The sequence below is a fragment of the Ambystoma mexicanum genome, chromosome 7p (genome assembly GCF_040938575.1).
Source record: "Ambystoma mexicanum isolate Mex_15411 chromosome 7p, UKY_AmexF1_1, whole genome shotgun sequence".
Classification (NCBI taxonomy): Eukaryota; Metazoa; Chordata; class Amphibia; order Caudata; family Ambystomatidae; genus Ambystoma; species Ambystoma mexicanum.
In genome coordinates, this window is record NC_090939.1 from 963,102,977 (window position 1) to 963,116,132 (window position 13,156).

Consider the following 13,156-nt stretch of genomic DNA (forward strand, 5'->3'; position numbering starts at 1 on the left):
GCCAAGATCTGATGGTTGTTAGTTCCAGTTAGGCTTCCCGTGGGCCCACTTGCACCCACCAGTGCCGATGCAGTTGGAGACTGCTGCGTCTTGGCAAACGCCTCCATCGTAGGTTGTTTGCTCTTGCTTTTGATCACTCTCCCAGTCATCTTGCGGCCCAGGGCAAGTATCCCTTCTCGCCTCGTTCGTGGCACAGCAAGCCCGCCACTCTATTCCACTGTGATGTCTGCAGGTTACTCTTGGTTTCAGCTATTATTCCGGGGTGCTTTTTTGGAGTTCTGCGCACTGAACGATCTTCTCGAGTTGGTTATGTCCTCCCACGTGTCGGTTAGCCCGTCTGCCTCTAGGCGCAATTTCGCTCTTTGCGCCCTCCAGCTTCCGCTCCTGGAGCCCAGCCCCTATGTTTTGCGGGCTGTTTGCCTTTCCTCAGTGCCACTGGGCTCGTGTGGCACTCCAGTCACAACATCGCGCACCCACCGGTCAAGGAAGTTCTTCTCCTTTCCTCCGTCTCCCACAATATTGCTTAGCACCCACAGCAGCGCGGTCAACCCACCTCAGGTGCTCCACTAGGCACCTCACACGTCCAGAGGCTGCCCCAGTTATTGTTTGACCCCAGGCTCTGGGTCTCCCCTGTAATGACACAAGGGGTAGCTTCGCTCCGTTGCTAGAAGCGTTATGTTTTGTTGCTTCTCTCCTGGCTTGTCTGCCGTGGGAGGGGACATTTCACAGGCAGCACTGGTCCCACTCCTTGATCTGTCTGGGCATTTTAATGTTGGCAACCAGCCTCCATGCCCGCTTCCACGTGCACTGGTATTGTTTCTGTCCTTCAGCCACGCTTCTATTTAGGTGGGGATGGTGGCCCTTCCCCCATCCTTCGCACTGAAGAGACCAAGGAAATGTCTCACAAGGGGCGCCGCGGCTCCCTCACTGTGCGTGGCTTGGTGCCCAGAACTCGCTTGGGCTCAGCGAGTCCGGGCCCCATCATCCACGCACACGGATGCCCTTGTGCACCTACTCAGGTACCCGGCCCTCACTAGCTGGGCCTCCACCAGCGCTCGGCAGCTGTCTGCTGGTCAGGCGTCATGCCGCACCTCCTCTCCTCTCCTCTCCCCCGGCACCGGCGCATGCACTGCGTCCGCGCTCGCGTGCCGCAGGGGGCCTCTCTCCCGATGACCCTCCATGTTGGGGGGGGGCACGCAGATCGCGGTCACCGGCCCCCGTCTCCTCCTCACACAGCACCGCAGTCACAGCCCGGGCGCACCCGCCCTTTCAGCCCTCTGGGCAGTGCAACCTCACAACAAGTCGCTGCTTTCCTTTCGAGCGGGGTGAATGCAGTCACATATCCGGCTACAATGTTTCTTCATAAGTCGCTCATTCTGCCACTCCAGTGTTCGCGGCCGGCCGCTCATTGTTGTCCGCCATCTTGGATACACAGTAGCAGAATCGCCAAACTTTCCAATGTCAGTTTCCTTCTTGTTGCACACGCGATCCTCTCAATATTTGTAGCATCTATTCATGCGCCCGTGTCTTCATTGTTGAATCTGGATAATCATTTCTAGCATGCGAAAACACGGATCAATAACGGATCGCTGGAGCAGCTCCCATCAGGCACGTCCTGCTACATGGTCAGTTAGCCACGCCCCCCTAGCACCCCATGATTGATATCTTTATGGCTGTAGCATACTCACAGCTGCATGTCCTCTGGTAATAAAGAAACAATAGGGGCATTACAGGCTCTCGGGCTTGCGGATAACGGGGGCATCCAGAAACCCGGTCTGTTCCGAAGACACTTGTTGCTGGCGCTCATTGAACTACCCCAAAAGCCATTCTCCATTGTTGGTCTCAAACCCAGGCCTTTGTGGCTTGAAAACCCCTGAAAAACAGCCCTTTCTGGCAACACATTCCACAAATCTTTGCTATGCAGATCCATCCTCGATGATTGCGTGAACCTGTCAGCCATATCCATGGGCAACCCTAGATCCACACATCGGTGTATGTTGGTTGCGAGAGGCCATATGGCACACACAGTGTGGGAACAGCGCAGATACCATGATGGTTTGTTGGGCCCCCAAACACCATTCCTGGACCCTCAAAACATCCAGAAATTGTTGAACAAGGTGTAGAAACGTTCATAAATCCAATGGGTGTTGAATACTGAGCTCTGCTGGCAGTTTTTCCAGGGGCGGCCTGCTGTAACATTGAGTTGTTGGAAAATATTTCTATAAAAACAGAATAATATAGTATCGGGATAGATCACCTTTTACACAGCGAGCATCAGAGCATTACTATATTCACCAACATTGTTACAACTGTAGCAACACACAGCGTGTTGCAATGTTTGCATCAACATATGAAATCCAATGTAACAGGTCCCTAAGAAATAGAAATTTAAATCCGTTTATATAAAAGATTTGCGGCTACATAACTTCATCAAAGGTGTGATCTTTGTAAATAAATCAAATCCACTGCAGCTTGGGCCCTGTCAAGGTTGTATAAAACACTGCCAAAACTTAGAACTGTATTTAGAAGTCCTAGCACACTTCTACCTTGTAATTGTGTTTTTAAAGTACACATTGCAGTTTTCACAGGTGTAGATGTGGCTAACACACTGTGCTTCCCTTGCGGACAGAGTGCACATCCCCAAACACCTCGAGCCCTGTAAAACGCCCTGGCATTCACTACCATTAAAATGTCATTAACTCTAGCACCTTGTACCAATAAATCACGGCTGCACCATTTGTGCAACATGTGTGATTTTTGGCATAAACTCAAATACCAACGTCACATTGCATTATTTGAAATATTTCATCAACTTTATCGGCGCTGTGAAGCTGAGGCAAGGCATTGTGTATGTGGAAATATGCTGCATCACAAAAAGACAAGTGCACCGAAAGTGCAGTCCGTGTTTATTTAATGTTTAGTTTAATGTTTGGAAGGGCAATAAGGGCGACGGGTTCCAAGCTTAAATATTGAAGTGTCTAAATGATTGTGCGAGCGTCTGTGATTGTGTAGTGGTGCCATAAATACTTACAAAAACCCTCTATATAGATCTCTAAATAGAATCCAGTGCGACCAATATCTATGCGCTATCCTGGCCGACATGCCAAACCACAAAGCATTCTAAGCAAACTATACATTTTCAAACACGCCATTAAAAGCTCATAGCTATTTAGTTTAATAAATGCCTGTCTGTTACATCTCACTTCCAAAAATGGTCATTGTGGCATCACAACAGATATTGCCATTCACTGCAGTCTAATACCCCCAAAATGGCCGTGGTCGTCGACAGCCGATCTGCAACAACTGGTGCAGTCTTTTCACGCTCCATCCGGACAACAGACCAAGATCACGTGACCGCATATAGCCGTCGCGTAGCAGCAACCCAATGCGTCGCTACTCTCCAGTCAGATGCTCCGTAAGTTTTCGAGAACTAGGGACTTTCTCCTTTCCTTGTTCAACTGTCAGCTAACCTATGTCTGTCTGCCTTTGATCGGATTCACTGTCTTTAGGTTTGCTAAGCTTCTTTCTGATTCCCGACTGTCCGATACATCCCAATCCATCATTATCAAGGAATCGCCCCTTTCTGCTTTCGTTCGGGGCTCTCCCCGCTCGAAACATTGTTGCCTCATCCCGCCTGCAAAGTTCGGTAGGAACTCTAATACCCTTCCTGTTGTCTTAACTGTTTATCTACTTTCCCGTTTAACGTGTGTTACCTTTCGGCAGTTCGAGGGAATAACCGGTCGCACATTCATCATTTTGGCAGCGTCCGGTCTTCTCCCAAACTGTTTCCAGTTCATTCCGTGAGTTACTCGTCAGGTCCTCCTTTCTCATCCTCAACTTTCAGATCAATCTCTTTGGTTTCTTACCTTAGGAGTCTTTTTTTCCTCCCTCCAGCAATCGGAATCACACAGGGTCCTAGCGCCTGCGCTCTATCGATCTACCGCTGATCTTTCCTACATATCTAGGTATGAGGCGAACTAGTAGGCTACTATTGTTTCTGGTATAATATCCTTTGCTCTAAAGTCTCTCTTACTTCTCACCTACTATAGTAAGTGGAACAGTCTCTCCACCTACCTCACACTCATCAGGAAGAAAGAGGTTTACGTTGTCTCCTGACTTATTCCTGCATCTGAAGATCGCTCTACATCCGAAGTTTGATCCCAATCCCAGGACAGGGTTTTCTGCCCCAGAGGGTTTCCCTGAGAGTTCTCCTCCCTTTCCTTCTGTTATCCAGGAAGGAGGAGAGCAGCATTATTAGGGTAATCCTTACTATCCTCATTGTCAAGAGCATCTATTCAGGTTAGTGCTTCAGCCTTTCATATTTCGGTTGCACTGTCTGTTGTACATGTTAATATCAGAACCATTGTTGTTTTGGTAGCAGAATTGACACTGTCTCATGGCCTGGCTCACAAAGGGCCTGCCTGTCGATAAATACAGTAAAATAAAAAGCCTTATCAAGGTTGAATAAACCCACATAAATTGTACAAACCTGAAAAACAATACATTAAAATATTGAATAACAGTTTTAGAACATAAGCTCCACACATAGATATGGAATCCGGCGCAACCAACAGACATGCGCTATCCTGGCCGGAATGCAAAACCACAGAGCATTCTAAGCAAGCTCTACATTTTCAAACATGTCATTAAAAGCACATAGCTATTTAGTTTTAAAAATGCACAGCCTGTCTCAAAGTGCCTGTCTCAAAAATGGCTTGCCTATCGATAAATAAAGTTTTTAAAAAAAGCCTTATCAAGCCTTATCAAACTTGAATTAAATCACATAAATTGTACAAACCAGCTGCAATCAAGTGTCCCAGGTAAATTAGTTGAGTGGGCAAAGCTGCAATCGAGTGTCCCAGGTCCATTAGTTGACACTACAGGGGATTATCAGGCAGGCGTTCTGACTTTGGGGTTGACCGTACCCCTGCTGGAGTCAGAACACCTTTTTAAAGGGTGAAGATCAATGTTGTTTCATTGTCAACACACACACACACAGATTTCCTGAATTCATGTGCAGGGTTTGTAACAAATCTAATTTTACATGTTTCCTGGGTCCAGGCTGTTTCCAGGGGCCAGTGCCACTTTTTCTTATCAACACACACAGATTTCATGCATACTTGGCAGGAATTAGAGTGGCATCTTAGATTTGAATAGTTGGCTTCCTGTAACCTTATAGCAACATCTAAAAATGAAGCAATGCCAATGTGTATTTTCATGGACAGTGTGTGTATACAATTGGCAGAGAACATCCTGTATTCCGGTGAGCTAAATATAAAGACCATCTGTGCTTTCTGCTGATACGGCTAGAATACCTCTATACGAGTCACCACTTTCCTGGGACCTTGTCGCAGATAAATACCTCTGGCAATGTTGCTTTGTAGCTATTTGTGTTACACTCACCTGGCTCCCACAGGGGCGTCGGTCGGACCCGGACAGCTGCGGTCTCCACCCACGTGATGCGTAGTGCAGCGATGACTGACTGGATATGCTCTCCTAATCTTGTCTGCTTAACCCATAGAAATATTCTCCTGCAAGTGGAGAGATGGATTTAGCCACTTGTGGATTCAAGTGATGACACCCCCACAGTCCTCCCCAACTAATCACCTCCGAAATGCCCTCACAGCAATCTCACCTTATATTCTTGAAAGATGAGCTCTCCATCCTGCGTGGATTTGCAAGGGCGCGTCGATTCCAGTTACTTCACTGGTTTGAAGGCTCGGGAGAGTTCTGGAGAGTATTTACTCAGGTTCCTGGTGAGGACCAGTAAGTATTAAGTTCATAGAGTACAATATGTCCAATGTTCACTCTTGTTCCCCCCCTTCCTTTCTTGTCTTGCAGCTGGTTCGTGAAAAGATGCTCTTGTGGCAGCTGGTGGCGCTCAGGTAAGAGTCTGTATTACCCGGCGCTGTCCGGTAAATGTTGCACGTGGAAAACGTGTTGTTTTGTCTCTCTTTACAGATGCGGCACATGAAAATATGGAGAGTCACAAAAGGATGCCTCCGGTGGTAAATCAGGTAATTCTATGGTGGTAAGAATTATATTTGTTGGTTCCCTCGGCTCACCTTGTGGTTTTCTTTTGTCTCCTAGGTGCCGAAGTTCGGCGAAGAAATGATGGAGGCAGCGCCGACCCGAAGGATGCTGTGAAGACTGGTGAGTATGGCGCGGCGCTGCAGCTGGAGGTGCGGCGCGTGCAGAAATGGTGTTCTTAACAGGTCCGGAGACGAGATGGATCCAGAATCAGGTGTGGAATAGAAATATAAGTTTGTTTTCTAACCTTGTCCCTTTCTTTCTTCTTTGTTTTAGGAGCTCCGGATTCGAGGCGGGCGTGGCAGAAGACTGGATGCAGGCTGCAGGCACGGTGAGCGTTACGCTGCTGGATGCAGAATAACGCGAAGCATGTGTTGCTGGTCGGGCGTGGTTTAAATAGCCTCAAAAGTAGTCCCAGGTAAGAAGTCCCTAGAACCACACCCGAGTAAAAAATAGTCCCTGTAGAAAAATAGTCCCTTTCAGGCTTCATGTTGGATTGGAGTCATTTGCAGCATGGTCTGCCTGAGGTAAGTAATGACTATGAGCCTGGCACCTTAGGCACCAGGACCGATTCCTACTATGAGCCTGGTGTCTAAGGCGCCAGGACTAAACCCAGATAGCCCCTAGCCGGGGTTGCTGAGGTTTTACTAAATTTCTAGATGCCTGCTGCCGGGGCTGATGGGCTTGGTCCAGATGCCTGGGGGTAGGCATCATGACAATTTGTTGAATCGCATAGCGGCAGAGGGCCACACGTAGGTTGGTTGCCGGATTGTCAAAGCAATAATTAGGCTTTTGCACAGTGTCTGTCGAGCACACTTTACTTGTAATGTAAACTGCTTTAGTTATTTCAAAGCCAATAGTTTGAACTTTTGTACAGGCTCTGGTAAGCATATTTTACTTATAAAGCAAACTGCTTTTCATTATTTATACTCTGTATCAAAGCCAGTTCATAGAAGATTGATATACATTTTTATATCAAAACGGATCTCAAAAATATTTTGATATCAACATTTTAGGGGAAGTTCATATAAACAATTTAAAATATTTTATATCAAAATAATAATTTATATAAAAATATTTTTGATATTGTATACATGTTTAAATCAAGAAATATAAATGTTTAGATACTTTTTATATTAAAAAGATATAAAAATAGCTTTATCATTTTCTGATTCCTGTCGCAGCAGGTGGAATCCCTCTGTGACATCATCACTGAATCACTCTGCGAAACCCTAGATTCACTGTCCCTGTCTTCAGAGCTCTCGGGGTATGATCGTCGAGCGTTGCTCCCAGCTGGTCCCATCTATATAAACCGTATATTCACTTTATATCAAAACTGATATAAATTAGAAAACACTTTATATCAAATATACATTTGATATAAAATCGATATAAAAAAATATTTGTCATTTTTATATCAAATTTATCAAGTTTATATGAAAGCACATCAAAAGATGTAGGGACTAAGACCGGAAGCAGGGGGTGTGACCACCTGTCAACATTTTAACTTGTGCAAAAGCGGACCCCTTCTACTACTCACATAAAGTAACATATAACTGAAAGGCACAAATGAAAGCCTCAGTGTAATGATATTGTATATTGTTTCCCTGATGTGTTCTAAATGAAACGCTCTGATTTACCTCTTTCAATCTCACCTGAAGCTTAAGACCCCATAAGAGGTAGGCGGCAGGGTTTTGGAACCACAGCCCAGATGGTACTATAAACACTTAATGCAATACTGTAGCCCAGATTAATGCACCCCTATATGCCACTAAATCATTATGAGCAAAGCAATTCCCGACTGTTAGTGCAAGTAACCTATATTAATTGGTAGATGAAACAAGTTACTCCCCGATCAAAACAATGTGAGCTCCGCTCAACTTTCGATCCCAGTGCATATGGACCTCTTCAATTTCAAGGATTAGCTTCTGCCCTCCAGTATTACACAGGACAAGGAAGATTCCCTTCGCTCTTGCCCAACCTAAGTGCAGTCCAAAGCTTCCGGGATTCAGTTGTAACACTTCATGTAATACATTGAGATTGCACAAAATAGCCACTTGTCCACTAGTCATGATGGGAGCTTCCAAACTCTGTCTCAGCATAGCCACTCTTTGCATGCTACTTTGTGTTAGGCTACACATCCCTAACCCCTCGGACACCAAGGGGGTGGTTCTTGCACCCCCTCTCACTGTAGCTGCCCTTTTGTCACAGGTGCCACTTGTCTAGCAATTACCTTTGACTCTGTCACACTTGAGTATCGGTTCAGTTCCTACTCTTCCTCGCATCAGTGGACATTTGGCTTGCAGTTCTGGTTACACAGCAGCACCTCATTGTTTGTGGCAATGTTTCCACTTGCTGTTTTTCCATCTGAGCCAGAAAGATGTAGTCTCCTGTTCAAAGGAAGCTCGGGGGTTCGCGCACAACCTTTGCAGTGGGTGCCATTTTGCTTAAACTACCTCTAGTAGGGAGGACACTATAACTCTCCATTGTCTTTGTAGGCCCAAGCCAGAACCAAATGATCTGTCTGGTAGCTCTGTACTTTCTTCCTCTGTTCTGTCCCAACAGCAAAGCCTCTTCTTCTCTTTGCTGACAAGCTGGGGATGTCAAGACATGAAGCCCATGTCTTGGACATCCACACAGGGAAGAATCCTCTCATGGCCTGGCTGGCACCACACCCCTGTGTAGCTTTTGTTCATATGCTCTTCCTTTCTGAGCCCATTTGGTACTAGAGAGAGACTAAAATTCTAGTGCTGTCCATTGACTGCTCTGATTCGACCATTACTAAATAATAAGGGACCATAATGTATAATAAACAAACGTTTAAGTTCCAAACTGCCTGTAAATAGCATTGGTGGTTTACTTCAATTTAGGCCCCCTTTTAACTCATTGGTATTTCCAAGGTGCAATCGTGCATGGTGGCAGTGTGCTAACACCTTATACTTGGAATGCTTTGACAAGCAAACTATAAAGCCACAATTCACCAAAGAAGAATGTTGTTGTTAGATTATAAACACAGCTCTAGCCATGTTTATTTTAACAGAATAGACATGGCTGTGAGTAGTAAAGCTGCATTGAGCTCATCGGTTCTCAAGATGAAAGGTGCCATTTCTGGAAACTATCCCATTTTCACAACTGGAGATGGCCTCAGCCCATCCCAGAAAATAGTTTGTGTCACCTCCCCCCGCACCCTCCTCCCAGTAAATGTCATGCTTCCTCAGAGTTAGTCTTCTGAGCATTGGGCTGAACCTTAGCAAACCCATCTAGCCTGTACAACAAGGGGTGATCTGGGCAAGGGAAGATAATTGCAAGAAGAGCCTTATGTTCTTAGGATTTGCTATTGCCGTTATTGCTTTCATTGTCCCATATCTATGCCAAGCTTGGATATGTCCTCAAGGAGTAGGTTGGAGTATCTGATTTGCCTCTTTATAGCCAAGCGGGGAGTATTTAAGGTATTGACTTGGCTGTTACTACTGAACCAGCCATGCTTAATTTGTGGGGGTGTTTGTCAGGACTCAGCTCTGACACTTTTGAGCCCCAGCATTTATTTTCCCAGACTGAGTTTAATATTGATGGGCTGTTCCAACAACATTATTACTTTAAGTGTCAATCAGTAGTAGTCGCAATAAAAGCAACAACCATTTGCCCTGATCACATGTCTCTGCATCCTGAGCTGGCTCATTGTAACTCATGAACTAGCTTCCCGGTTATAGCCGCTCAATCCTGGAATGGACTCCCCTTAGATCTTAGAACAGACCAGCCCTACTCCAGATTTAGACGTAAAGCCCTCACCTGGATACGGACTAATGATGTCTAATCCTGTTGACCTCTCTACCTCTAACTGAGCCCTTTATTGCCCCCACACCCTGACTGCACCTTCTATATAATGCTCGCCAGGCCTGACCACCTTCAACTGTATATGTTCTATTGTACCACGTGACTGTATTTTTTTGGGAATATCCATATGTGACCATTGGTATCAATGCAAACTATGTGCTAGCAACTATGTTCACTTCTGTATTAACTATGTTCACTTGTGTTGTAACTATGTTCAATTCTGTATGTATGTACCTACCTACCCTGTAACTAAGTTTTTAAGTATACTTGTAACGTTTGCACCCAGCTACCTGAGGGTCTTGATTGCGCTCTATCAAATAAATAAACAAAACAAACAAACATGATGACCCGCACTGGAGCAGCAGTGCTAGTTATTAATTTTCATGAATACCAATGCAGTGAAGAGTGACTATGCCATGTACTTATGCTGGCCATGCCTGCGCAGCGCTCCAGCCAGCCTGCATAACATTGATGCTGCTCCACATCTGTAGTAACCAGCAGCAATACCACACACGGGTGGGTTGACAACAAGTAAATCCAAGGAAAATGCAATCTCCCGTGCCACAATTAGTTGAGTTCACTACAATGTCAACATGACACTTCTGTAATTGATTTCCAAATACATTTATGTATACATTTTTTAATTAATAAAACCACAATACAGTAAAATAATCAAATCAAATGTGACCACATGCACTAATTTGTATATCATATCAATCACAAATCTAATGCATACTCTCACAATTACCCATTCATCCTATCTGACAACATCACCTACATACAGATAAATCGTAATGCAATTGAAAGTGTAAAAACCGCTATAGTGCAAAACAGCACAGATAGTGCATACAACAAATATGGGGCCAAACCGTGCAGATAAAGTGTAAATAGATGGCAATAGTTACAATCTGAGGACTATAATTAACTTTTCTACAATTCAAAAGTGCAAAAGTACCTATGGAATCTCGTGATTGTGATTCATGATATGATATATGAATTAGTACATGGTGGTCACATTTGGTTTTATTTTAGTACTGTACGTTAGTTTTATTAATTGGAAAATGAATTATAAATATATTTTGAAATCAATTACAAAAGTGTCCTGTTGGAATTGTAATTAACTCAATGTAGTGTGGCATGGGATATTCCCTTTTCTTGTGCTATTTGAGGATCTCCACGTATTGCTATGCCTATGTATAATTTCTGTAGAGGACCTCAGGCTTGTGTGTGGCAACAGGAAAGCCAGCAGTACCAACTTCAGGGAAAAGGCCATTGCTGAGGAGGAGTGCCTGTCCTGTGGGCCAAAGGCCATTGCTTAGGAGTGCCTGTCCTGAGTGCCAATGTGCGCAAGAAGAGCTTGCTGCTGTGCTTGACAGAAGAGTTCATTTGAAGTTTTGCCTGCATTTGTACACAACTACCATGTGATATTTTCTTCTGATCTGCCATACTCGGGGCATCAACAATCTGCCAGTGTGACTTGCAGCTTTAACACCAAATATGATGATACCTGGGGGTGTGATGGGCAGCTGTAGGTGGTGGCAACAATGTCTCAGAGAGGTCTGCCCCAATGTGTCACAGAAATGGCAGGCAATATTTGGGCCCTGGCACTAGTTTTTGGCAAATGAAGCACTGTAAATCGGTGATGTGCGCTGGCCTTCTGTGGCTTGCTTTGTTCTTGGAATGTGTCTCACTCTCCATTGCTATCTGTATGTTCCAAACTTGTGCACAGAACTCTGTATTTTAATGTAATAGCACATAATTCAATTTGTGTCAAACGTGATCTGAAGCAATGAAGATGTTGATATGCTGGGGGGTGATCATTGTTGAATAAAGATGTTAGATGCACCAACAGGAGTCACGCTCTTCCACTTCTTTCCCTAAACTACAGTCCAGGCTGAGAGGTTAACTTCACTGCAGAGATCTCCGAGCTCTAATATATACTTTGAGTATCTAAAGGACAGTATCAACTTTTATGTTCACACAGCATGGGACATATTTAAGTATTTTGGGGCTCAACCCCACCTAAGGAGCAGGTAAGTATATGATTTCTCGTGTGTTTTTGACAAATCTGGGACTGAGGCTGCCCTTTGAGCCATGTAGGTAAGTCACTTGATCTTCAGAGATTGGTCCGGGACCATCGCATGAGGAATGCGGCCAGATATTACTTACCCTTGAAAGAATTTGTTTCAGTAGCCCAAGGGTTGCAGTTTTGCATTTTGGCAAGCTTCTCAAATCTCCTGTAGGTTGATGATGTTTTGTTTGATCAGTCGCCTTAGCTGTAGGTATCAAATATCCTATTGAGATGAGCACTACTGCCATTTTACATGTTTTGCTTATTTCTTTTTAATCCCTGCATATTTTTTATGTTGAAGGTGGGTAGAACAGGACCCAACAGAAATATTGCAATCCGTCTATGAATGTATGGAGAAGACATGTGAGAAACTGACCAGGCTGAGTATTGACATTGACAACATTAAAGGTATTGCATAACCATTTATTTGAAGCTTTGTTTCATTGAATCTTTTGTTTATTGAACATATTGCTATACCCACATTCTGTTGAGGTGCCCATTATAGTGTTGCAGTAGGAGCACTATGGTTACTTACAAAACAATTTACAAAGCAAAATGAGATCACTTTCCCTGATCTTTCATCACAACAATGAAAGCGCCACGTTTTGTGCTGATAAACAGATTGGTCACATCCAAACATGCCGCATTTTGTGAACTTTCAAGGTGGCTACAATATATTAAAGTAATATGCAAGCCACTGTTTTGATTCGGCCCAATAGCTTTCCGTATACATAGCACAAAACTGTCAACTTACATTTTATAGATTGTCTGCATACACGCAGCTCTTGATACCAGTGTAAGCTAAAAAACCTTGAATCTGCCAAAGTCTCATTTAGGTTCTGCACAGTAAGTCCAGAGTTAAAGAAAATGCCATTAACATTAATCCGCAGTAAAAATGATTAAAGACCTTTCCTTATGTACATCCTGCCTCCAGTCAGGTAATTTCTTCCGCAGATGTGACCTACCAAGTAGGAACTAATTATCCTGATGTCCCCTAAACTAAACGTTTACTGAGATAAAAATTCAGATTTAATGAGCAGGCGCTAAACACAGCTCCTAGGTATCCAGGAATAAACAGTGACCAGGACCTGCCACTGTGGAAGGAAGAGCTAAAACATAGCGTTCTGCAAACATGACTTTCACATAAGATGCAAATGTATCATTTTGTACATAATGTAAGACCCCTCAAGCTTCAGATGGTATAGATGTGTTCTAATATTC

At 44.3% G+C, this 13,156-nt stretch overlaps 1 protein-coding gene across 5 annotated transcripts in view; it reads left to right on the forward strand.

Moving 5' to 3' along the window:
• Window positions 1-13,156, forward strand: part of GK (glycerol kinase) — a 2,191,429-nt gene that overhangs the window by 205,417 nt on the left and 1,972,856 nt on the right. For all 5 annotated transcript variants that reach the window (XM_069637310.1, XM_069637305.1, XM_069637306.1 and 2 more), the window contains one exon: window positions 12,237-12,343. In XM_069637310.1, the coding sequence (XP_069493411.1) occupies window positions 12,237-12,343 (107 nt within the window). The remainder of the gene's footprint in view (window positions 1-12,236; window positions 12,344-13,156) is intronic.